This window comes from Pungitius pungitius, chromosome 5 (genome assembly GCF_949316345.1).
Source record: "Pungitius pungitius chromosome 5, fPunPun2.1, whole genome shotgun sequence".
Classification (NCBI taxonomy): domain Eukaryota; kingdom Metazoa; phylum Chordata; class Actinopteri; order Perciformes; family Gasterosteidae; genus Pungitius; species Pungitius pungitius.
The window spans coordinates 14,550,951-14,578,183 of NC_084904.1; the positions used below are offsets into that span (position 1 = coordinate 14,550,951).

At 44.0% G+C, this 27,233-nt stretch overlaps 1 protein-coding gene across 11 annotated transcripts in view; it reads right to left on the minus strand.

Annotated features, from left to right (window-relative positions):
* Nucleotides 1-27,233, minus strand: part of trpm3 (transient receptor potential cation channel, subfamily M, member 3) — a 100,046-nt gene that overhangs the window by 46,490 nt on the left and 26,323 nt on the right. For all 11 annotated transcript variants that reach the window (XM_037483232.2, XM_037483233.2, XM_037483231.2 and 8 more), the window contains exons 2-4: nt 4,033-4,112; nt 2,070-2,271; nt 1,180-1,393 (exon numbers count right to left, since the gene is read on the minus strand). In XM_037483232.2, the coding sequence (XP_037339129.1) occupies nt 1,180-1,393; nt 2,070-2,271; nt 4,033-4,112 (496 nt within the window). The remainder of the gene's footprint in view (nt 1-1,179; nt 1,394-2,069; nt 2,272-4,032; nt 4,113-27,233) is intronic.

Genomic DNA, 27,233 nt, shown 5'->3' on the forward strand with positions numbered 1-27,233 from the left:
GACACAGAGATTAAAAAAATAAAGTTTTTGTCACAATTCATACACATCGTGAACTCAGATAATGTGACAATATAGAGAATAATAGGGATAGAGCACCATGGGTTGGCAGCAAATTGGAATATAAGGTAACTAAAAGTGCTGTAAACCTGTAAACCATACAAGAACAACACAAAGAGCAAACAAACAGTGACACACTATTGAAAAGAAGTCACAAGGTAAAACTACAAAACAAATGTGTGTTCCATTCAATTCACAGCAACATAAAACATGTTATGTACCCTCCAATATGCTACACTTCCAGTGATGCAGCAAATCATTTACCAAGTTTGTGACTTGCTGCGACACAGTTTACCAAGCTCAGAAACATGCATAGGGCAAAGTGCTCTCAATCTGTCAGCTGACTTGTCACTATATTAATTGTGTATTTTGTCAAAAAACACATGCTGGCAGAGGTTTTCAATGATTCTTTCCTGACTTTACATTTCCAACTCTCCACCTATTATGATCAAGATCCCGTCCTCTGAGTTCCTCGTACAGTAAATCCTGCTTTAGGCCAAATAAGACCTTATCAGTTTCTCTCAAAGGACTTTTTTTTCTCGTTCTTTGGTAAAAGAGTCTTAAGCAGATCTTCTCCACAACCATGATTCTTTAATACTTTAATAGCAGTGTTGCTTTAGATGGATTAGCATTCCTTGTATGGTATAAACTCTTGGTAGGCTTTTATTGCCTCCTCAATCATCTCTGTCACACAACAAACTCAATTATAATTATTTTTAGATGATTAAACACACTTTGCGTAACAACCTTTCTGTTTCAATTTAACATCTTTCATTGGCTTCAAGAAATAAAATATGCAGTCTAGACTAGACTGAGAATATCCTTCACCTGTCTGGTCTCGATCGCTCACTGAATGTATAAATGAATACTCAAAATACACTTTAAATAACCCTTGGACATCTTCATAGGCCCGAGCTGCTTCACAAGTGGTTATTAAATAGATAACTGAAAGCAATCATCATACACCCTTTTAACATAAAAAGTAAAGCTGCACATTGCTGATAAAATATCTTAATTATTGTTGCACAGTCATTTTTACACAAACACTGAAACAAATATAGTAAAACTGTTCCCTGTGGTTTCGTTCTCAAAAACAAGCTGTGTGTAAGTACTGTACTTCACCTGTGTTGACTCCACCAGTGAAGATCCAGGCTCCTGTTGTCATGGCAGCCTTAATGAGCCCTTTGCCAAAAACCTGCTTGAGTTTGGGCTGTAATTCAAAGTTCTGCAGGCCCCCGTGGACTGAGATGAGCAGCTTTGGCAGATCCAGCTGCCACTCCTTGGTCATCAGGCTTAGCAGCAGGTCAGGCTTGGTGTCATAAGACACTCGCACGTACTAGAACAACAGAGGGGCATTTGTCCAGTGATGTACAGAGTAGCACAGTGGCATCACCCTGAAGGCAAAGCTGTGATATGGAAAAATATTGCATGGACCAGCAGACAGGCTACAACACTATTGAACATCTGTTTTCTGTGATTGGAAAACATGCAATGCAGAGCATCTGGTAATCTATCGAATCCAGCCTCAGACACCCAACCGGACATGTGTCTGGATGAATTATTTAACACTCTGAATAAATCAGTCATAATTCAGCAGCCTCAATCGTTTGAATTCCCTAAAAGCTATACCTGCCGTGTCTTCATGGTGATCATAGATGGCCTCACAGGTCATTTTCATTCGGACAATGTATGAACTGTTAAATTGCCGGAAAACTCTTGCCAATCATGAATATATTCAACCATTTTTTGAGGTGAAGTTCTCACTGTCAGCCACGTGTCTACCTCGTCTTCCCTGAAACTGTGTACTTTTCACACAGCATCAGCTTACTGAAACTCACGTTTCACAACCATAGACTGGCTTTTTGATAACTAATACATCTCACTAATAAACTCTACCATTTTTCGAAAACCCCCACCGTAACGTAAACCGTGTGTGTATTTTTGTTGGGACTATATCAAGAAACACGTTTTAACAAGGACACTGACAAAATGCAACACAATGGAAGAGTCACCATGGCTTTGTTGGAGTGTCCTCCTCCCTGGAACTCAATGGTGCCGAAAGCATCAGTGGGGCTGAGCTGTGTGTGTTTGCAGATCGACCACTTCTCTGACAGGCTGTCGTTCTTAGCCAAACGATCTGCCTTATCATTCTGACTGGTTGATATGCCCGGGGGCAAGCCCACATGCTGACCTATCAGACGACCACAACAGCACCTGAGAGAAGAAAGGGAAAGTCTGCTTTCAAATTTTCAGAGAAGACTGAACCTAAGACATAAACTCCAACAAGGAGCAGATGCACATACATTACACGTCATAAAAGCATTCAGTGCGGGTTATCCTTAATCAGATGTTTGATGTGACTTTACTATATTCAATTTAGTTTAAGTCTATAACGCCGGATGTGTTGAATTGAGCAATGTTTCAAGAGTCACTGGACTCCAATAACTCTAATGTGTATTTTTGGCCCAAAGGGCAGTGGCTCCTGTGTGTTGTATTAATTGGGTCAATGTGAGGCGTTTCAAGGCAGACATCCGTTCACACTGATATCAGATATGGGTCACTTTGAACATTACTGTGAAGGTTTGAGGCCACAAAGATCAGATCAGTATATGAATTTGTATTGAGCATTAAGAGCTATCTCTTGGGATGCCACTGCCTCAAAGGAAGCTGCTGTAGCATCAAGAAAGAAAGAAAAAGAGAGGTAGAAAAGAAGAGAGAGAGGTTGTGTGACAGAGATGGAGAGAAAGAGCTCGAGAGCTGCCATCGTCGTAACAGTGAGAGGTGGGCAAGGATGAAGACAGCATGTCATCAGACTTTCATCTCCTGATTGGGAGGAGAGGAGGAGGAAGAGGCTATGTAGGCCCCTGCAATCTTTTCTTGGTTCTGTCTCTTTTTGTTGTCTGCTCCCTGATGTCCTCCTCTCCTTTTCCCTTTCAGTAACTACAGGAGGTAGCAGAGTGACAGACACGTGAATGTAACTATTCCTACCAGAGTGCTTATTCAGATGTACTGAATGCAGCTTTCATATTCTGTGTTTTAACCTCAGAAGATGGAGTGGGAGCCGTGGAAGGAAAGGAAGTCAGGAGACTTTGATCGTCACTTGGTGTCATCGTCATCTCTTACCAAAGGTACTTTGCCGTACGCGTCAACGAAAGTGTGTGTGACTAAAATGAGAGACAGTTGATCTGATCTCTTTCTCATCCTTCTGGCCTCCACATGCTTTCCAGGTGATTTATGTTTACCTAACAAACCATTTTCTCTATGTGTGTGTGTGTGGGCCGATACTGCAGGAATAAGACTTGTCTCTCGGAAATTGTCACCTTTAGTAGCAACATCTGCTGTAACGTCACTGTGACAAAAGAATGACTTTGTGGAGTCCAAAGAGAACGATATGTTTGAGATAATAAGGGGAGAAGTCTCTCTACATCCCATTCTTTACAATATGTACAAGTACTCTCACATTTACAAGTATTACTTAAACATACTAACTACTTTCACGGTCCCGTACCTTTAAGCAGTATTCGCCTGTGGCCTCGATCTTGAGTTTCACCTCTGAATTAATAACATTTTAAAATGAGGACCTGGCCCCGAGTTTCACATTGGAGGTTGTGTAATGCCCCGGTTTTAGCTCATTAGTGTAGAGCATCTTACTGTGGTGCAAATGGAGGCCAGCACGATGTTACTTTGAGGCATGTTCTAAAAGGTCATCAGGGAAACACGGCCCTTATAATACTATACATCAGGACTCATTGGCTCTGGGTTTGTAGCTTGTATGAAGAACGCAGCAGCTTAATTGAATGAAGCAGCTTAATTGTGAATATATATATATATCAATTTATATGAATATACTTCTTCTTGATCCTTCGTCCATAATTAAAAACAAAAATTCCTATCTACAACTTAGAAGAAGATGTTATTTATAGGTATACGTTATTTACAGGTCACGCATTACGTTTCACATACATGGTTACTTACCTATGGGGGTCTTTGGCGCTCACTATGATATGAACACATTCTCTCTTGCTGAATGCTCTTTCTATCCACGATTTCTGTGCCTGCAGAGATGAAGACAGAAGAAACCAGTGAGTCTTTGACAGATAATGGAGCTGTGGCATGAGCCTGCAGGGGTAGAAGCAGACAGATATATAAACAAGTTGAAATCATGAGCGGACTTGTTTTTGACTCAAGTCATTTTCGTTTTGTTTGACCCTTAGTGACGGTCTGAGTTTGGTTATATAATGACTTCTCTTCCAACATATATTTCTCTGCAAGCAGCAGTCACGTTTAGGGGGGATGGCAACCCCCCCCCCCAAACTCAGCACTCATTATGAAATGTTAGACCTGATGTCCTGTTTTAAGTCATGAAAAATCCTCCGAGCCTGGTTTGAGAACAGAAATCACAGCACTGCAATGACACAAACACACACAAGCAGTGGAGGGAAAGTCCCTCGCGTGTAATTCAAACGCTGACAGAAACAGTTCATGTTATTCATTGACTTCAGCACAAACTGGAGAAGATGAAGAGCTGGGGAGGAGAAAACGGATGTTAAACGCAGTCAAGTGGTAAATCATGTCAGAGTTTCGGTCCGTATCCTTATGTAAAGTCTGTGTGTATATCCAGAATGAGCAACTGTGTGCATGTGTTTCTGTAATATATGATTGCATTTTGGTTGTTATATACTATCCAGGATTGAGACCCTCAAAGAATAATGCAGCCAAGGGAAAGATGTATATGTTCAAACCCTATTTGCCCACATTATCCCAAATATCCCACATTAAACACGACAACACAGAGCTGAGTCAGGATGTAAACATAAATACACATTTGTCTCCACAGGAACAAGTATGAACACTTGTACAAAGATCAATGACCATATGCTAAACGACTATGTAAATAAAAGACAACATGTAAAGGATTGACCTATGTTTAGATTTACTTCCATCGGAAACCATTGAAATCCTGAAAAACACTAGTTCTAACATGTTCATTTGCCAAAGAGTGTTTGCTCATGAGTGGGATAAAACCAGAAGATATGTTATATTTGGACTGGATGGGGATGTGCCATCTGACTGGGAACGGGAAGAACTTGATTCGACTTGATCCATCGGCCATCCCGCCTAAATCAAAGGCCTAGAAGTCCCTGCTTAACACAACAATATCTGCCTTTCCCACTTTTCATTACACATCTTTTCCTGTTGTGTTATGTTCATTAACTGTGGAAAAACAATTCAGTTCATCCCAAACTGTATTACATGAAGTAAGATGCATAGTTTGTCCTTCTGTGATGAGGAGCGTGTTGCTCTCTGCCGTTAGCCGCTCTCTGGTCAGCGCTTCGTGGTTTAAAGGTTACACTTCCTGGGAAGGCACCACCATTCCAGGAAGTGGACCGCCGTTCGCCCGTGGCAGATTTTGTAGCAAAGAAAGCCCAACACAAGGGTCCAAAACACAAGCGAACGTTCCAGCGAGACGGTCACTGGCAACGAGGAGGAGGACACGCTGACCGGACAGCCGAGCCCACAGCAGAGGGAACACAGCACACGGCTCTAGGAAGAGCTTCCCCTGGCTCTTCTCCTAGCCGGCGGAGAGAGTTGCTTGAACAAACTTTCCCCACCGCCACGGCTACAACAACACGCGCAGCATCCGCCTGACTGGCCCTGTCACACCACGCCACGGCAAAACCCACCGCGACTGGGCCTACACACAAGGGACACTTACCCTAACACCAGACCTGCCACGATTGAACATTACTGTGGGGGGGCTGGAGGGTTGCTTTTACCCTGTGATCCCCCACTATGACTCAGCGGGCCACAGAAACGGCCCCAGCCCCACTGCGTATTCATCCGCCGGCTGAAGCTGGGACAAAACTAGATCCGCTCAACGGTGGCAACAGCATTTTTTTGGATTCATTTGATTTGTATTAACAGGGCTGATGGTTTATTAAGTTAAAAAAACAAACACAGACACACAACTCAAAAAGCCTTTTGCGTTTCATAATCAAACCCTCTCTTAGTTCTGTATGATTTGACACGGCACAAATCAAGACCCTGTCGGTAGACAGGGAACCCATTCAAGATGAATTAGGATGGTCCAGAACGGGGATGCTTTTTTGGGTAGATATTATTATTATATATTAACAGTTTCAAGAGAAATTTGAAATTGAAAAGCAAATTACCTTTAATGGATATTACAATAACACATTAAAAGATTTTTTTAAGTACTAAATCATTCTCTTAATAATAAAAAGATGAAATCAGACAACCATCAGGACCAAATATTATGTTAGAGAATAGGCATTTTCTCAGAATCCTAGCACTCACATACACTCATACATGAGAAGGAGTGTACTACTACTGACAGGAGATTCCTTTAACGCAAACATAAATTAGTAAATGACAAAAGTAATTTCTTTGGAAAAACAATAGTAGTATCAAAAACAATTTCAAACATCTACCAAAAATCTGCAGTGGTGAAAAGTCGCTAAAAGGTTTTCACACACAATCCAGATTTTATGACTCACCTGTGTTCTGATGGGCTCTGTTGTTGTGAACTTCCCTTCAAAAGCGGGGTTGGCTTCAGTGTTAGCGACTTAGAATGAACATCACTCGCAAACCTGATTTGAGCGATCTTGATCAGGCCACCTCTCTGTCAACTGGCAACTGGTCTTCTCTGGGACTTTGAGCTCTGCTGGTATTTGTGTGCTATAGTGTGTGCGTGTGCATGTGTGTATGTGTGCTCATGGAGCTGAAAGTGCACGGCATGAGAGCCTTGAAACTCCAACAAATAGTCTTGACCTATGCCTGTGCCAAAGAATAAAAAAAAGTCTCATACCCTGAATATGCTGCTTAACTAAAGTAAGGCAACAGTGACGTCTATAAACCCTCCAAAATACTGAAAGGTCAGTAGCCTCTTCTAAAAAACGGTGTGCCCAAGAGCATTGCCTGCTGTCCTGTGCTTTTCCACAAGCACCTCACTGGATTTAGATTCAAATTAAAGGTGGACTGTCTGCTTTGAGGGGAATTGTGTGTGTGTGTGTGTGTGTGTGTGTGTGTGTGTGTGTGTGTGTGTGTGTGTGTGTGTGTGTGTGTGTGTGTGTGTGTGTGTGTGTGTGTGTGTGTGTGTGTGTGTGTGTGTGTGAGAGAGAGAGAGAGTGGTGGAGTGAGGAAGGCAGTGAGAGAGTGCTTCACCTCCTTCATCCACATTTCTGTCAGAGATCAAGACCAAACACAGAGTCTGAATGGCAAGGGAGCCTATTAGGTGGAGCAACATGACATTGTAATAGCCTACTCACCATCCTTATTTTGTCCGACATGACACACAAGTGCGCACACACACAACTAAACACACACATTCGTTTAGGTGAGTAGTTGCTGTTGCTTTTACAGAATCCCTGCTGTTTTTTCATCAAAGGGATTAACAGACCTGTTCATAACACAGACCTGGTTTAATTAGCAGAAGCAGTGGGGGAAACTGACACGTAAGACCGTAATCTGAACTAAATGAAGTCACTACAACAATACACTACGTGGAAAATCACAGGATAAAACCATAATCCTTCTTAATTTAAAACCCACCACCAACAAACTGAAGGAAAGCGGATGCCCCGGATTCGGTGTGAATGAAGCTTAATTCATTAAGGGTAAGGAAAAACTCCAGAGTGCTTAAAAGAGTGCACCTGACTCCTGACGGTTGAGATGCAACAAGGCAAGCATGTGTGTTTATATGCACATATTATAAACTACAAACACACGCACAAATACATGCATACCAAAAAACAACTTGGTATGTATTGGAGGAGTCGTCCCGAACACAATGGGAGAGAATTTGTTGCTAGTCTGGTCGTGTGCAGTGGGGTTACAGCATTAAAGTTCGCATTGAGAGAGAAACATCTGTTACTGGTAATAGACAAGTAAATTATGCATGTATACGAGCCACTTATATTTTCAGGATTCGGATGAGCAACAGAAAAAAACATTATAATGAGATACACTAAAAAGCGTCTCTTTTTCAGTGGATGCTGGTGGCAGTTTCACACAGTCGTGTCTGTCTTGTTCCTTGTGTTCTCTCTCTTACCACAGGATTATTATACATACGCAGATTAATTGCTATGAACTTCTGCAATCTGTAAAATGTGCACGCAATTATATTTTGTGTAAATGATGTCCTCTTTGTTGACACATGTAACCTCAACTGGATGTGATGAGCATCTCAGCAGAGGTCATTTGATCTGTCCTCTTCAATGTCACGGGGTTCGGGCTGGAGCAGGTTGCAGAAGGCAGGCAGGCAGGCAGGACTCAAACGCAGAGTTTTCAGAAGGTGATCTTTATTCACCACAGAACCAAACAGAAGCCAAAAACGTGCACCAACGAGGACTGACATGGACAATGACGCGACAGGGGACAACAGGCACACAGGGCTTAAATACACAAGGGAGGTGCAGGTGATTGGACACAGGTGGAATCAATCACGCAATCACAAGACAAGGCAGGAAGTGAAGTTAACCCAGGACCACAAGAGACATGAAACTTCAAACTAAAACAGGAAGCGAAGCCAAACCGTGACAGAACCCCCCCCTCAAGGACCGAATTCCAGACGGTCCTAAAGGGGAGCAGAACCGGAAAAAATCAGACAAGGGGAGGGAGGGTGGGGACCCGACGATCCTGGACCGCGCGGGGAACTCCGGGTGATGGCGGCCATGTGTCGGGTCCTTCGGGGGGCCGGCCGGGCCTCAGGGTCTCGGGGGTTCTGGCGGGGCGGCGGCCGGGCCTCAGGGTCTCGGGGGGTCTGCCGGGTCGGCGGCCGGGCCTCAGGGTCTCGGGGGGTCTGCCGGGTCGGCGGCCGGGCCTCAGGGTCTCGGGGGGTCTGCCGGGTCGGCGGCCGGGCCTCAGGGTCTCGGGGGGTCTGCCGGGTCGGCGGCCGTGCGTCGTGGCGGGGGGCGCCGAGCAGTGCGGCTCCGGCGTCGTCGTGGCTTGGGGCGCCGAGCTGTGCGGCTCCGGCGTCGTCGTGGCGGGGGGCGCCGAGCTGTGCGGCTCCGGCGTCGTCGTGGCGGGGGGCGCCGAGCAGTGCGGCTCCGGCGTCGTTGTGGCGGGGGGCGCCGAGCAGTGCGGCTGCGGCGTCGTCGTGGCGGGGAGCGCCGAGCTGTGCGGCTGCGGCGTCGTCGTGGAGGGGGGCGCCGAGCAGTGCGGCTCCGGCGTCGTCGTGGAGGGGGGCGCCGAGCAGTGCGGCTCCGGCGTCGTCGTGGCGGGGGGCGCCGAGCAGTGCGGCGGCCCAACCCCTGACCCCACCCCCCCCTCAAGGGCCGGATCCCAGACGGCCCCCAGGGGTGGGGGGGAGAGGACAAAGGGATGGGAGGGAGGGGGCACGATCAGGGGCCGTGGGGACGGGCCAGGAGACTGGACTCTGGGGGCCGGAACGGGCGGAGACTGGACTCTGGGGGCCGGAACGGGCGGAGACTGGACTCTGGGGGCCGGAACGGGCGGAGACTGGACTCTGGGGGCCGGAACGGGCGGAGACTGGACTCTGGGGGCCGGAACGGGCGGAGACTGGACTCTGGGGGCCGGAACGGGCGGAGACTGGACTCTGGGGGCCGGAACGGGCGGAGACTGGACTCTGGGGGCCGGAACGGGCGGAGACTGGACTCTGGGGGCCGGAACGGGCGGAGACTGGACTCTGGGGGCCGGAACGGGCGGAGACTGGACTCTGGGGGCCGGAACGGGCGGAGACTGGACTCTGGGGGCCGGAACGGGCGGAGACTGGACTCTGGGGGCCGGAACGGGCGGAGACTGGACTCTGGGGGCCGGAACGGGCGGAGACTGGACTCTGGGGGCCGGAACGGGCGGAGACTGGACTCTGGGGGCCGGAACGGGCGGAGACGGGAGTCTTGGGGCCGGAACGGGCGGAGACGGGAGTCTTGGGGCCCGCTCGGGCTGGAACGGGCGTCTTGGGGCCCGCTCGGGCTGGAACGGGCGTCTTGGGGCCCGCTCAGGCTGAAACGGGCGTCTTGGGGCCCGCTCAGGCTGAAACGGGCGTCTTGGGGCCCGCTCAGGCTGGAACGGATATCTGGGGGCCGAGTCGGGAGCCGGGACTGCGGGGGTTCGTCGGCTCCTTCTCCTCGGATTGAGGAGGTCCCGGAGCCTGAAGCATTCCTCCTGGTAGCTCCTGGGGCCAACAACGACAATAGTCTTCCATTGAAAAAATGGGCTTCTTACGTCGAGGTAGTCAGGCCCCAGGTCGCTCCAGGAGTCCGCTGGCATGCCGGTGTTTCGCCGGGCAGCCTGCTGCATGCTCCGTGGTCCCCCAAACGCAAGGCGAGTTCCCAAATATTTATCATTAGGGTAAAACCCTGCTGAGTCCTTCCTTGGTCGCGTCATTCTGTCAAGAACGGTGCTGGAGCAGGCGGAAGCAGGACTCAAATGCAGAGGTTCTCGAACAACGTGCTCTTTAATCTTGACAAGAAAACAATAACGTGCTCCAACGGCAAGGGACACATGGACATGGACAATGACGCGACAAAGGACAACTGGCACACAGGGCTTAAATACACAAGGGAGGTGCAGGTGATTGGACACAGGTGGAATCAATCACGCAATCACAAGACAAGGCAGGAAGTGAAGTTAACCCAGGACCACAAGAGACATGAAACTTCAAACTAAAACAGGAAGCGAAGCCAAACCGTGACATTCAATTTCTCAATAAGCTTTAATTCAATGAAGAAATCCAGATGTAATAGCTCAGGATGTGTAAGCTGGTTAATATATGGAAATGGCAAATGAGGAAGCAGATGCAGAACTGTTAAACAGAGAACACATGGTACTCTGTACGTTGGACGTGAGTAATTCTGAAGCCCTACTAATGGCATTACTGAGTGATCAGTCAAAGTGTTCCCCAGATTAGTATGCAAAACATAGTTAGGTAGTTTTGGTTTTGTTTTGGCCTTGCTCTTGGACTCAGCTTTACCAAAGGAAGATGTAACCTCAACTGCACTTAAGTTAAAATACTTTCAGAGCAGCCATTTCACCTGACATCTCTATTGCACTCATCTTCTCTTAATGTCCCTCTGAGTGCTTTGGTGCTTCCCTGTTTATCCCGTCTCTCTTATTTGTCTTTCTCCTCTATCAAGTCCATTTGTAGCCGCTTACACCATCAGCCAGAAGCAGACCATGCACACCATGTCACCCATGAAATGGGAAATATTATACACAATGACCTACACAGGGTAGCATTCTTGGGTAAGTCAATGCATTGGTAAAGAAGAAACGATTGTGGCTGAATGCTTATTCTGGAGCTGCAAAGGCCAACTCCAGCATCGCTTAGTTACTTGTTTCATTAAGGATGAGGTCATTGCCTTTAAATGCAATTTTGTCAAGGAGAAGAACCACTTATGCAGGTGGAATAGGCTTCGCTGACTTGAACAAATGCAAAGACTGAGTTTATCTTGTTGGTGGGTAGCTGGAAGGCGTCAGTAAGCGTAGATACATACAATCCTTCTCTCTCTCTCTCTCTCTCTCTCTCTTTCTCTCTCTCAATCACATAAACACAAAGTTAGGCTTCTGCCAGTGAAGGATCCCAGGCCATGGTTGATGGCATTACCAGCATTAGCAACAGTGACATCGTTATTACAGTATGTCCACAAGGCAAAGGTGTAACAGGAAAACCTGGATATCATTTCCAACTTTCTTGACATGGAGGGAGGATTATTTGCGTCACAAACGGCAAATGAGCTACTTTTTACAGGTATGAAATTGGTGCCAATCGGTTCTGTGTCTACCATCTGAGTTCGGTTCTCGTTCTGTTATGCGAGGGTCCGGTTCCAAATTTTAAGATTACAGACGGGTCGTTTTGGATACAGCGTTTACATTTTCCAACGGTAAAAACGTGAAGACCTATAAACCAAATCGACATCTCCCATTCAGCAGCACTTCAGTTTGTTAGACTGTAACAGAGCACTGCAAAGTTCCACGGAGGGAAATGCACACCACAGAGCAGTGATGGCTACTGAACAGATCATTTCCACTATTCCACCGTGGCCAATACACATGACAATAAACTGCAGAATATGCGTTACACTGGAGAAAATCCTCTTGTGTTCTGCAGCTCTCCGTCATGCAGGAAAGCAGCAGCCCAGTGCAGCCCAAACCAATCTGTCTCACATCTCCATTCTCAAATGCAAACATCATTTTGAGGTCAGCAGCCCTTTTGAAACTACTGCTAAGAATTGGCATACAACCAGCGACAGAAAGACTAATTAAGAGCAAAGACTCCGGAGACAATTGCAAACAATTTCATCATGCTCGCTACGACGTCCGATTAGAACCATGTAACAAGCACAGCATTTTAAATACAGCTCAGTTCATTTTCAAAACATTAATATATGCTCCTAAATATGCTCAAGGAGTATTTATTCAGAAGACAATGCAAAGAATATGTTCCTCAATTGTACACAGGCTTTTAAGGTGAATACATTCACTTGGGTTTGGGTGACTACAATCACACCCAGTGATTACTGATCATTCTTAACATCAAGGGTGAGATGAGTTACTACTTATCGGTTTCTGACCCTTCCACTCAATGACCTTGAGGAAACCTTCACTGAAATGATCTCTAATGAGATTACTGTTAATCTGCGCTAGTCTTTATGGGAGGTTGCACTCAGGCTTATGGAGGGAGTTATATATAATTTATGGATCTGACTATAACCATAAAATATCCTATGAAATAGAAAGTGTAAAATCCTTTGGGTTGCAGTTTTGTTTCATTGAGCTCTGTATGTTGTAGGTTGGATTTATATTAAATCCTATATACCTCTGACAAAAATAAATCAGCCTCTTGGACATTTAATATATCGATGGCTTTCTATGACATACAACTAAGTGCACTTTGTCGCAGTGAGTAACATCCTAGGCAAGTAATAGTAAATCAGAGTGCAATATGAGAAAATAGAGACTGACATGAATCCTGTGGTGAAGTAATGTAAGAATAGTGAATACAAATTTTAAAAAAGGCACTGTGGGTGGGAGCGTAATTGTCTGTGGGAGTCAAATGATCAAAGAAATTAGAAAGAAAGAAAAAAAGTAATACTTTTGCATTCTGTAATGTTACATTTGTCAGCTCTGTGCTACTGACCTCATTGAGCAGTTTGGGCCAGACTTAAACGATTCACCGCTAATGTTCATTATAAATTTCAACTTCTGAATCCATCCTGGTTCAGCAGGTCGCCACCTGACTTTAGTGCTAGTGTGATCCCTGGCCTTGATTAATGCAAAACATCCCAATGACATAAATGCAGTGGGCTATACAGATATTACATTTGAGTAATGTTCTACTAGGGGGAACTAGACATTAAAGTAATTGTATAGTTAATATTATATTCATGCATGTTCTGTTTTGTTCTTCAAGCCAAACCTTGTAATTCAGCAAACAACACTAAATGCAAAATGCAATGGAAGCCAATGATTGCTGCAGTCTTTTACAGTGCGTTTGGGCCTTTTCTTCATATGCGTTTAATAGGGTGCTAGTGCGCATGTGTTGTTGTGTTCAATGTCTGAGTTTAATGAGTGAATGCTTGCTTGTTTTAGCTCCCGTCGTTTTCAATCCATCTCCTGAGGCTAGAATAAGCAGCGCTCTTTCCCACAGGCCTCCGCTAAGCCTAGCTAAGCATCTGGCCATGCGGGTTCTAATCAACACTGGCATGCCCATTCTGTCTGTGACAGAGGGGGAAAACAGGGGGGAGATGGGTTCCTACTTTGTGGGGTTTGGGGTGGGAGGCTGTTGTCAGCATGAAAGGAGGAGGGAATGGGAGGGTTTAGGTAGAGAGGGGAGAAGGAGGAGGCACAGGTAGATAGTGGGAGAGATAACATGTGAGGGAGAGGTGAGGAAGGGTGAGGCGGTGGTGAGAAGAAAAGACAGAAGTGGGGCAGAGCGAGAGAGGGGGGAGAGAGTGGAAAGATGCATGTTGTATCAAATCAGTTTATGAGGGTCAAAATGCCTGGTGAGGCAGAGAAAGCGTGGAGGCGATAAGGCAAAGAAAGGCAGGAGAGGGTACAACAAACAGACAGTAACTCTGAGGTTAGGATGAAGAGGGAAGACAAATAAGAGAAAAAGGAAGAATCTATCTGTAAATCAGGGACCGATCAGGGACCACTAATAGAAAACCAATTGATGCACCGAGAGAGAGGAAGGGAAAACCCCCCTGACAGTAGGGGAGATAAGCTGTATCCATTGTGTCTGTGTCAAGATGAGGGCACAGAAGTGAGAAACTGGAAAGCCGGCATTGGAAGTGATGAGAGAGAGAGAGAGAGAGAGAGAGAGAGAGAGAGAGAGAGAGAGAAGCAACCGGCCACAGGGAAGGACGAGGGGAGCAACCGGCCAGCGAACCGCTGTCAGAAATGTTCACTCAGTGTTTTAGTTAACCACAGTTTGATTGGCACCTGTCCAGCAGCCTGTAGGAAGTGAAGCCAGGTGGGTCAGAGGAAGGAAAGGTTGCGTTTCAAGCGGCAGTGTTGTTAAGTGTGTTGGCATTAACGTGTGCTGTGCAGCTTTAGTGTTGTAATGTTGGCTTGTATGGTGTTTTCTTTTATGTCATGTTTTTTTTTTTTATTGTTTTAGGAAATGTTGTTTGGTTGAGTTTAATGTCATGATGTGAATGATGTGTAGCCCGCAGCTTAACAATAAATACCATAGTTTTTTTCCATTTAGATTTTTGACACAGCCACTTTGGTAGCAGATGCTTGGAGCAATTAACAGAAACATTTAAACAAAGACAAAATATGTCGTCATGTCCATTATTTACAGTTATTTTTTGTTTTTGTGTCACAATGTTCTTAGTAGCAGCTTGCTAGCTTCAAAGGAAGATGACTTCAGCATTCTTCATCCCGGCGTCAGAGTCGATTGTTTTTCTATCTGGTTTTTCCAAGCGGATGCCAGTGGACGCCACAGACCTTAAAATCGCTTAACAAATAGGAGATGACAGCATCAATTCAGAAAGCTGGAGCAAGGCTTTGTAACCCTTTGTACTGATGTGGATTGTGACATTTTGTTTTCCTTTGCATGCTTTTTAGCTTCAAACTGTGTCTCTACCTGTAAAGCACTGTAGCACCTCGCAATATTCTGTCGCTTTGGCTTTATTTCTCAAAATGAGACCACTGGCAGACTTGGACACTGCATGTTAGCACCACTATCATGAAGTGCCACATTCAAAGGCACAGGCTGTTGCACACTGTGCTGAGTTGTATGTGTGTGCGTGCAGACCAGTGCAGCAATAAAGTTGCAGGTGCTGAAGTAGTTTGGCCGAAGGACTGTGAAATCGCCTCTTGTGCTTTCACCATACTCTACTTAGAGAGAGTAGAGAGTAGAGAGGGAATGTGTGTGTGTGTGTATTGAAAGGACAAAGTGAAAAGACGAACAGTGTAACGATTCTGCAAAAAGACGATCGGATTCTGACGAGTTGCCACAAAGGCTGATATTGACTGACTTTGACCCCGTTTGTTCTCCCCCCTACCACATCTATCTTTGTCATTCCAAATTCTCACTCTATCTTGTCCCTGTCATCATTTATGATGGATGCATTCCTCAGGTCAAGTGTACATGGCCAATGATTCATTTTAATATCACACCAGGAGCAGCGGTCACACAGGGATTCAGATGTGGTTTCATCAGCGCGCGTGTCGCTGTGAGGAAGTCCAGCGCTCTTCAGACAGCAATCAGACATGTTAAATGGTTTTCAGAGATCTCAAATACATATTTATCCTACTTTGGTATGTATAGAAGTTGAGATCTAATACTGCTAGTCTCATGATCTATGGCTGAGATGTTTAATGTAGTTAGAATAAATGAAGGCACGGATGAGAAATAGGCTTGGTTTTGAAATAAATTACTTCAGTAAACGGTATTTTTGTTTCTCAGTCACACCATCCCAAAATATTACACATTATTTCCTCCGTTCATCATCTAATTTTGGCAACACGAGTTGAATACGAGTCGCAGCATAACATGAATATTATTGATGGTTACTGAGCAGAAGCAGAAACATACCGCTAAATTCATTTATCACAATCCCAGTGTGCTCACACGAATATACACGACCATCACATGCAAGATCTGTCTCTATTTCTCTATCTGTCTCCCTGTTGTTCGCATCACAGCGGGAACAGCTGGCAACTTTCCTCTGGCACAGCCTCACTATCGTTCCACATAAACACACACACACAAACCCAAAACACAAATAGAAAACAGCTATTGTATTAGAAGTATAGGAAGAGCTTTCCATTACACAACGTTAGAGTCATCAGGACTGCTTTCAGTGGTAGCTCTCCTCCTTCACTTGCCTCTCCCTGGAACCTCTATTCAATTGATGAGCTGTTTGGCGGCTTGGTAAACTCAGTCTGACTCCAGGATGGGGAGCGGAAGACAGACTGGACCAAGAGATAGGTAGACAGGAAGAGAGGTGGGGAGAGGAAGGAAGTCACAGCTCGAGCCAAAATGCACAGCACCAGTGTTGCCCCCGCAGCCACAGAAAGGGAGTTGTGTTTTGGGTGGGTGGGAGGCTCAGGGATGTAGGAGGTGTTACATTGTTGTGCAATGAATTTGCAGGTAAAACTCAATTTGCAGGTCATGGGACATTGTCCGTTTTTCTTCTTTAACATCACTCCCTCGCTCCCACCGCTCTCTGGATTTGTCCATTTATCCTGAGCCGACATTCACATGAACTACATAATCTACCCCGTGTCCCTTTGTTTCCCCACCATTTTTAGCACCTCCCCACGCCTTCACCTTCCACAGTTGTTTTCTTTCTAACCCTAACCCTTTGTTTTTCCTCTCTTTCTCTCTGTGTCCCTCCCTCCATCTCCTCTCCTGCCTCTCTGCATCCCATTTAAGCACCACTGACACACATCCTGGCAGATCAGGATGTTGTTACCATGGATACAGAGACCCCCCCCCCACCCCTCCGCCCCCTTCTTTCTTCCTGTGGCCCTCTCCCGTAGCCCCTCAGGCATAGCTGAGAACTGGAGTGGTGATCTCTGGAGCATGCCCATTTGCGTCAGCACTCACTGATACAACACTGAGTGCACGAGTCCACACAGGAAAAACACAGGAAAAAGGCAAATATGTAATTATTCTTTGTTGCCTAACAATCTTTTCCAGACAGCCTTATGGAAATATAGGAGTCATATATTAAAAAAGTCATGAATACTAATGAATGGAAATGAGACACTGTGACAATGGATCATGTTTTGTTCTGTTTATCTGTTCGTCTGTCCATCAAACATGATTCTGTATGTCAGGTGATATCTGAGAAGCCTGTGAGGGATGGCGACCCATCCCACTGCGTCCCAGCATTTAGAAAAAGACAGCGATTGCTTTCAAGGGAGCTGGTTTTAAAAGTAAAGGTTAAAACTTTGCTGTCACAGCTGCCAAAACCATGGCCAAGACAGACAGTTCACCTTGTTACTAGAGAATATGGAGGCGTCTTATATATCTCTGGAAGAAAACTTGGTACAGAAATAAAAAAGAGAAATGAACGTGCCGCATAAAACTGTGGAAAATATTTGGTTAAATGTGTCTCTTGAGCCCGATGTTACCAGTTGATGTGTTTGTATTCATTTTCATGTCAAAGACTTTCCTGGAGGCCAGACTCGAGTCTACGACAATCACATTTTTTTGTTCTTGGTATATTGCCACGTTAAGGTGCAAGGTAACGCATTTATTACGACTTTGAAAACAAGAAACACATACTGCACAGATCAATACATCAATGTGACATTTCTTAGAAGTTCCTTTCTACAGGAGTGATGCAGTGTAGTGATTTCCTTTCACCCTGTTGGCTGAGCTGTCTGACCATTAGTTGGGCCTCACTGCTTTATCAACTGACATAACTGGCTAGACAGATCTTTAGAACATTTCACAAACACAAACACACTGCAGAGAGATGAACACAAAGATTATTCTAAAAGACAGTTTAACAGCATGGAACTGAATAAGCTTTGAACAAACATCTCAGCTCAGACATCCGTGGTCCTTTAAAGCTCCACAAATCAGGCACATGAAAGAAGGATGAACTTCTATTCTTGCATCCAAACCTCTGATAACGGTTAGCCAAAACGAATCCACTATCCAAACCTGTCAAGAATCATTTACTGCACATATAGTAGGGTTGAGGGATCAATATAAAAAATATCTTACTTCCTGCACCACATAATACCTAATAAGTCATTGTGTGCTTCTAGTAGCAGAACAGCTTTAACTTTCTAGAAACGGACAACTTAATCAACTTTCTACATCTTCATTAGCACGTCTATTTTTTGGGCTTCCGACATGGCAGGTCACAATTACCTCTTAGTCAGGCTCAAGGAGGAGTTGTCACTTTACGATGAGCTGTTGCGTGTCTGGCAGCACTACTACTTTGGAAGCTGTTTTTGATATTTTGCCAGCAAGCTTTGAAACATTGCTTTCAGGGCGAATTAAAGCTGTGTTAATGTGTTAAGTCCTGCCCATAAAGTCACTGCTAGTGGTACTTGCGGGAAGAGGTCCTGATCTCACTCCATTACACGAGGCCGTGCTCTGTGACCGTAGCTCTGTAGTTTGTCGCATGTTATCTGCAAAGACTCAAGGTTAAAACTAATTTGTCATACTGTCGATGGGTATTCATGAAAATAGCTGTATAAACCTAGAGACAGCTCCTATGCACCTCATTCCGTCAACCACTCGCACTGTTTTGAGAGAGAAAGATGTACTTTTAATATTCACAGCAGGCAGAGGGAGGAAACACCCCAAGTGGGTTGTCACTGTGAGAAGGACGGGCAAGGGCAACAAGCAGAGAGAACAACGTGAGAGGACACTGGTGAGGTGGGAAAGGATGTAGCAAGATGACTAACTGGGGGATAACGATGAGAAGGATGGACGTTATTAAGTAGTTTGTTATGGTAAGACCACTTCAAAGGCAAGAGGAAGTGTAAGGGCCTGATTGGGAAGAGGAAATAATCTCGGGCATGGATTTAATCGAAGTTTTGTGTAAGTAGGGGAGAGGAGACTTGTCAGACAGAGTGGGAGTAGTTAGACTAGAGAGAGAAGAATGGTAAAAGTCTGAGGAACATAAGTAGGTTGGAAGTAAGATGTCAATATATTGTTGGGAATTGTTGTTGCGACGTAACTTACTTCTGGAAAAAGTTTTCATAGCTTTCGCACAAAAAATAAACGCTGTTGTGCCAAATAACAACATGGAGGCTCTGTACTCTTAACCACTAAGACACAGCACACCAGATATTCTCTTTTTGTTCTTTTTTTTTCACCAGTACAAATTCTGTCCCCCATTTGAACTTTTATTCCCTGTGTGATGAAGTAGCACACTGTTCTTTTTTCCATCAAACATGGGATCAATCACCCTTGTTTTCTGATGAGAAGAGTTTTGAGTTATATGGGATTTGTTTTAGTATAAATGATTGTATTGTTAATTATAGATATACGTGGGATTCATGCCATCAAATCAAAGAACTCTATTGTATTGAAAATATAATCCTATTTCGCCCAAATTACTTAACATAACTTGAGAAATGCCTGAAACTCTGGTGCAGCAATGATCTTTACGTCATTTGTTGCATTGTTGGGGAGGAATAGTACCAAGGAAAAGGCAGTTGTAGAGTTGCTCAATTTCAAGCCAACTTTACACCTGTGTGAACGCTGCAGTCTGCATCTCATATGGGGAAAGTTGGAATGGGAGATGTGCAGCTGTGCTGAGGGTTGGATCAGTAAAATTGCAGAGAGATGGGTCTCTGGGATGTGGAGGGTTTATCTTTGGCAATAGAGGCCTGACTGTATGGGTAAAAGTGTGTTTTCTCTCAGCTGTCACAAAGAGCAGAAGTGCTGATGATTAATGACTCAGTAGATTTGTGCCTCTTTCATCGCCGGGTTATACCAAACACTGTGAGCGGCTTTCTGGAGCTAATCCAGAAGCAGGTGGACCAATGGCTGCACAGACAATCAGACCTTTGATAGGATACATTTTTCTTGAACATTATCAAGACGGAGATGCTCACGAGCTCACAAGTCTAAGTCTGGTGGAAATTAGTGTTTTATCATCTGCTGCATGCAATCCGATCTGCATAGAACTCTTATTATCTATATATAGCTTACTCAAAGTGTTTCCTCTATTATCATTAATCTTCTATATATTATCTTACAGTATCAGTATTTATTTCACAACGGTTTGTAATTACAATACAATTATAAAAATAAGGACATTCACTATGATTTTTGATACCGTGGGGGAAATTGAAACAACATTGAGGGCATTCGTATTGGTTTTAATGAAGAAAAAATGTAACAAGGCCAAGTTAAACACACCAATCTGGAGATCTAAATTAAGAGCCCAAATCAATAGTGTTGTGCTCTTTTAAACTGTTTAATCATAAAGGCATTGTTTGTAAAGATATGCATCGGCAGGACAAGGTAAACAAATCACACCGACATAGCATGAACAAAGAGACAAGTTGCTTTCCGTCACAAATTGAAGTAAGAATATGAATAATTATTATTATGAAACTGATGACCGAACTAGACTGTTTGAATTTATTATAACCAGAGCGAATGAGATGAGCCAAGAGACAGAATTGTGAGTAAAGGCCGAGTCATGTGGGCACTGCAGCGTGTGTGCAGGTGTTTGTATCAGCTGACCATCCGAGAGAAAAGAGAGTAAGAAAGCACCGCCAGTATCAATAAGGTTGAAAACCAAGTACTAATGTAACGATGAATGGTTGTTCACAAGTCCCAAGCCCCTTTGTGTTTAACTTAAGTGTGTCTGGAGTCCAAGTAGCAGACTTGAGTCCCTGTGTTTGCATTCTGGCACCCTGCCGTGAAACAATATGAATTCACTGCCATGTCCATCCTGTGCCAGCCAAACAAACATGCAGCCATGAAATTTATGCAAAATTGTGCAATAGCCCTTCAACAAATCCTGCCTCTGGAAAGCAAGATGTTCATTCTTTGCTGCATCCGTGTCAGAGAAGCCTTGATTCAACTCAAGTGTCATTTTTTAGGCTTAGAGATGGTTTTCAACTAGCTTGATATTTGATTCTTTATTGGCAGTCTGAGTCTCTATTAGCTGGTTCACAAGCTCATTTAGCGTACACCGTATAATCTGTGGGCAGGTTTCTTCTTTCTGTGTGAATCAGTTAAACCAATCTCTCTGTGAACAGCTTTTTCCACACACACTCACGACAACCGCCTGTCAGCTAAATCAAGATGAGCCGTGGCCTTAAAAACAGGGATACAAGTGGGAGGAGGAAGAACACCACGGTTCATAAAGATGATTTATCCCTCCTACGCTTTCAGCACAAAGACAGGATACTTCTTTTAATCAAATAAAAGAATGAGTTAACAAAATCGAGGGACCAGCCCCCACACAGGCTGTCCTCTCCCCAGCTAAAGTCAAAGCTTACGTCCCACGTTATAGTGTTCTCCCCTCGGCCATGTCAAGTCACGTGACTGGAGCTCTTAAGCTAAGAACAACCTTCATATGTTCACAAAGCTACATACAGCTAGATGCTCAACACACAAAGATGTAAACACTCCTTAGGAGGATAACTAAAAAATAACACACTGGTTCCAAAACACCAGACCCGCAGAATGCACACATGATCTGATGAGAAAAAACTGCAGGAAACTGAATTCCATAATGAGAACTCAATCAATCCACAATCCTCAATCCACTAGGAAGCAACTACATAACATTTTCCATGTGTGTATCCATGAATGCATGAAAGCCTTATATTCACTTAACTCATTGTAATATCTCCATTACGAATCATGAATGATTCATATTGGAAATGGTGAAAGTGAGTGCTTGTTTTGTGCTGATATTATTGCTTCGCAGCTCCTGTAGGCTACGTATTATAAGCAAACATGAAAACCAATCAAGTGAAACTAGAAACGATGTGTAAAGCGCCAGACAGGCCCCGGCCAAAGCCTTGTGGTGACATCCAGATCCCTGCTCTCAGATGCTCACTACTTGATCAACTCTGCGCCTGCTAATGATGCCTTAAAAGGCAGCTTTTGGGAAAAATCCCTTTCCCTGTCATTGCTCCCTGCCACGGCTCAATTAATGTTAATAGAGCGTTGGTTCATGTGTCATTGGTGGTGTACTGTGGGTCTAATTGGATAGGCAAGGCCGATGGTTTGTTTAACCAGAGACATGACGAGATAATGAGGTAGCGGCCAACACAGTGTAGAGAGGCATGCATCCATGTCTCGGATTACTTTCTCCAACTTAGGTCAAGTCATGAAGTCAGACCGACATTAATAGCTCACGCACAGTTCAGTCTGGGGTGAAGAAAAGCTCAGACCACATGGATTTGTAAAGTGAATGAATAACTCTACTCGCAACATGAGTATATTTTATGTTTGTGTGGAAGGAAGACAGTGGGGAAGTGGGGAGGCATCATTTTTTTTTACATCTGTTGTCCAGGCTTTTCTTGAGCTTTTTCAAACAGTCGCGCTTTCGAAGCCAGCAGCATCGCGCCTTCTTTCGCAGATAATTAGCAGTTTTTGCGCTATTTGTCCTTGCTCTGCGGGGATTCGTGTCATCCCCTCTAATTGCACAAAGAGGAAGTGGATGGGACGGTAAATGGCCTGTATTTACACATCATTACTTCAGCAAGAAAAATCTCCTGCAGTGAAAATATACAAACGCCTTTTAATTAGTGAGGCCAAAAGAAAGAAAGGGAGAGAGATTAAGAAACGGGTATTAAATATAAGTTATACCATACACTCTAAAAAAACAAATCTACAAAGATTCTGGAGTTGCAACATAACGATGATCTCAGGGAGTTTAAAGGAGTATTGGCACTGCCCAGTGAAACACATGTTGAAGCACGACTTAGCAGTGTAATGAAAGGTTGTATGTAGTGAGTTTTAGAATAACTAGATGATTCTTATCTAGAGGTTGCAGAGGTTTGTTAATTTATCAAGAATAACAATTAAAGCTTTAGTAACTACAAGACCTTTTAAATAGAGCAAGCCAAACACACAGAATTGATTATACAGCCCAGATGGACCCGTTCTCTTTGTCGCGGATCGTTACGCTGTAACGAATGGATCTACATCTCCTAACGCAATAGTGTGTAGATTAAAACCATGCTGCCTTTTCCAAGACTTTGGTAATGGTTTGTCCCTTCCTAGCAGTGCAATACAATGGATTCATGCACCCTGTAGATACGATGGGGTTCATTCTAAACACAGGAAAGACTTTTTGTTTCAGGTGATCCGATGAAAACATAGCTAAGAACATTAGTTTCAATTTCTGTTATTGTATTACAACAAATTCTACACAATACACCTTTAAGGGAGAAGATATACTACTATCAGAATACAGATAAACAGTGGGCATCGTACACGGCATCTGGTTTATATTTAGTTTACATGTGATACTTGTTTTTAAGTGATACAGGCTAAAACAAGAGGTATTTATTTGTATGGTATGCAAGTGCTGATTGGCTGAGATTAATGGTGTCAAGTTAACACTCAGTCCGGTGAATTGAACTGTCAGACCAGCAGGGGCTTGGAGGACAACACCATTACCAACATAATCAGACAATCACAGTGCCCCCAATCACAGACACACACATACACACACACACACACACTCTGCACACTTTTTCACTCTCTGTGTGTCTCCCTTTCTAGAGAACCTCTGAGAATTTGTGTCAAAAAGAAGGTGCGCGTCACAGTATGATTTCACATTAAATAACTTTTAGGTCAGCAAATCGGTGATGATCAAGAGGTTCACAGCTGCAGTGGGTCTGTCAGCTGAGCGCTGGAGCACCACTCAGCCCGCAGACACACACACAGACACATTAACGCACTTATATTATAGGTCTCACACACGTCTTTTTTGAAAACCCTGCAATTATATTCGACCCACTCATGACGCCCCACATGGATATTTACTTTATGTACAGTGATCTCACTACAAGGTCTAAGGATAAATTCAACTGGCTTTCCCAGGGTCCACCTTGCCATGACTAGGGGTATTTATAGTGAATAAACAAACGTATAATAATCCCCAGATGAAAAAAGTCAACATCAAAACACAGCAGTTGCAGGATCCTCCCCTGTCATTTTAATTTTTGGGAAAAAGCTCTATTTGTGTATTTTGATTTTTATGCCTTCCGGCATCTTATTTACATTACTATTAGGAAACAATTCCCAATCTGAATTAATGTGTCTGAATTGTGAATTATAAAATGTTGGAGGACCAACCTTTAATGTTAAAGTTTGTCTGTTCTCATTTTTTACTCTATCGTACTTATTGCTAAGATAAAAGTAATAAATAATAGCAATGTTATTGATTAATTACATATGTATTTTAGAACGTCACGCTCTATGCGTAATCAAATCATCAAAGCCTTGTAATTTGGTTCCTGCTTCAATGCGATTGGCATTCAAGAACCATAATTAAGTCGTACACAAGTGTCTTCCAAATTGGCAGTGCACTCAGTGTGCCGATACCTGTGTGTTGCTTCTCCTTTTAGTTTACTATAACTTAACCTGCCAATCAGCATTAAATAGCCAATTAATTTGAATGGTTCCTCCGTGATTTCAACTTTGATTTAGTCAAATTAACTCTTATGTGTCATGCAATGGGGTACCAGGGTCCGGTCCTCGGGAACACACATGAACATGTGGTTGGTAGGACACAGGCAGGTTAATCTACAACAGATGGACAGAAGCAACAGGACATGGAGAACTCCACAAATAGACACAATGTCACCCTGAACAAACACATATGAAAGGATATCAAAGCAGAAGCCACCTTGTTCCTCCTGTTATCTGTTGAGATAATTCACTTTTACATAATAGGTATTATGTGTATTGAAGATGTCAAATCTCATATATCTTTTTTTTTCCACGTTGAGTTTTAGGCATTCACACCCTTGAACACACAGCGCATGAGTCACTTTCTCGCTTCTCCCTCTCTCTTTTCTCGCTCTCACACAATACCTCATTTCAAATGGAAGACAAATGATTTTAGGGCTTTTATGATAGTTTTCCACGCATCACATAGTCCGCTGGCTTTACCCTCTGAGGAACTGGCTTCACAAGCTCATCAGACGCCTCATCAGTGTCTATCAGTGAAAGTCCCACCGATAGACATTATTCAACAAAGGGTGAATGCAAAGGGATGTTAAAACACACACACACACACACACACACACACTGAGTGGCCCTATGAAGGTACCTTGAACAGGAACCACAGGCCTGACTAGTCTGTACATAAAGATGTGGACCATTAATTGACAACCACATATCACTAGCCAACAAGCCCTTTGATAAACGTGGTGGCACTAAGTGATGAGCATGATCAGCTTTCCTAAATATTGAGGATATAGTTCTGACTGACTGGTACTTGTTTATACTCACAACAATCTTCAATTACTCCATTACAGATACATTGTTGTACTTTTTTGCATTATGTTTTATTTGGGTCAAATTTAAGGTTCCTGCTCTTGTTTTCATCACATTCTGAATGAATGTAAATATACAATATAGACTATCAATCAGCTGTATCTGCGATAACGTGTTTTTGTTTTCCTGTTTGCGGAGCTCTGCACATGAATCTTTACCTTAATCCAGAGATGAATAGCTACTGGCACTGGCTGGCGACCTGTGGGCTGATAGGACTGGCTTAGGGTTTCACTCTAGCAGTATGGGCAGGAGCTACAGTGCATTGTGGGTACACGTTTTTTTTCCATCAAGTCTGGGCTAGCCTGATAAGGCAAAAAGAGCTGGCTAAGGACCAGAGCCGGAAAAACCTATGTCTTTCTCTCTCTCTTTTTTTGTAGCATGTCTCCTTCCAACCCTCATTTATTATCCAATTTTCCCTCTCTATTTTTAACATGTCCCGTTTTTGTCTGATTTACATCGGACCTCTTGCCTTCTTTCCCTTTCCTGAGTTATTGTCTCATTCCCAAAGCAATTCGTTTTTTTTAAACCTCTTTTCATTTCTCTTTCTCACAGAAAATGGGATTTATTTTCCTGTCATCACCTCAAATTTCTCAACTGTTCCCTCCCCTCGTTCCCGGACTTGCTTTTTCCTCCCCACTCCTGCGGTCAGCCCACAGACACATTTGTGCAACGCACACACTAAGAAACCGGAACGTTTGAGAAATCTCCACCTCTGGTTACAATCAATTAAGAATAGCTTTAACAAAAAGAAGCCACGCCTCTATCTGTTCAAAGTCTTTCTGAACGTAATCAGACGATAAAACGCTCCTTCCTGCAGCATCTTTAAGGAGCTGTTGCTGACTAACGCTCACAGTGTTTGCTTAGAACTCTCATTCAACCATTTAGCGATAACACCAAGCATTTACAGATTTTTGTATCATTTCGTCCGATATCAGCCCGGCACATCGACATGCTCATCTAGTGGCTTGTGAGGACACGACTCATGGTGGAGGCTAAGCGTAATTAAGCTAGGAACTGACTCCACCCGGTGCTCTGCTGCCCCACTACCACATGACTGCCACTTTAAATTGCTTTTCTTCCTCCCTATTCCCACCTCACTAGCCTGCCCCCTTCTATCAATCTATTCTATTCCAGTGGGGAAAATGCCGCCATACAAACATGCAAATACCCGAGCTCTAGAGATATTGTGAGTGTGAATGTGTGTGTGCCCATGGATGTTTGAGCAAGTACGTGATTGCAAGACTTAACATATACTATCACGCTCATACATACGTTCATACTTGAACATGTCCCAGTGGCTGTGTACTTTGCATCAACATGCATACTCACTCGCTGGTGTCTGCCCATGAAATGACTCATGGTTGTTTCTCTCTGGATCTGTGGTGCAGAGCTGTGGAGAGTGAGGTTTCCCCAAATAGCTACTCTCATTTACAGCCTCGCTGTGGTTCAGGCGTTCTTTGTCTGCCTCCCTTGGCAGCAGCTATACTGTGAGGCTCCTGACCCTCTTTACCAGACGCACATTTACACACATACAAACACTTAAGGAATACACACACTTCAGGGTAAGAAAAGCTGGTTCTGTTTAGCTCATAAAGGAGTGTTTCATGAAAACGCACAATGTGGGTGTGCTCCCATGGAGCAAGGACTAGCCCAGGATAAGAGCACACAAGGAATGCCATATGGGACGCAAGGAAATGGACCAACATGTCGCAGCGTGTGTGTTACA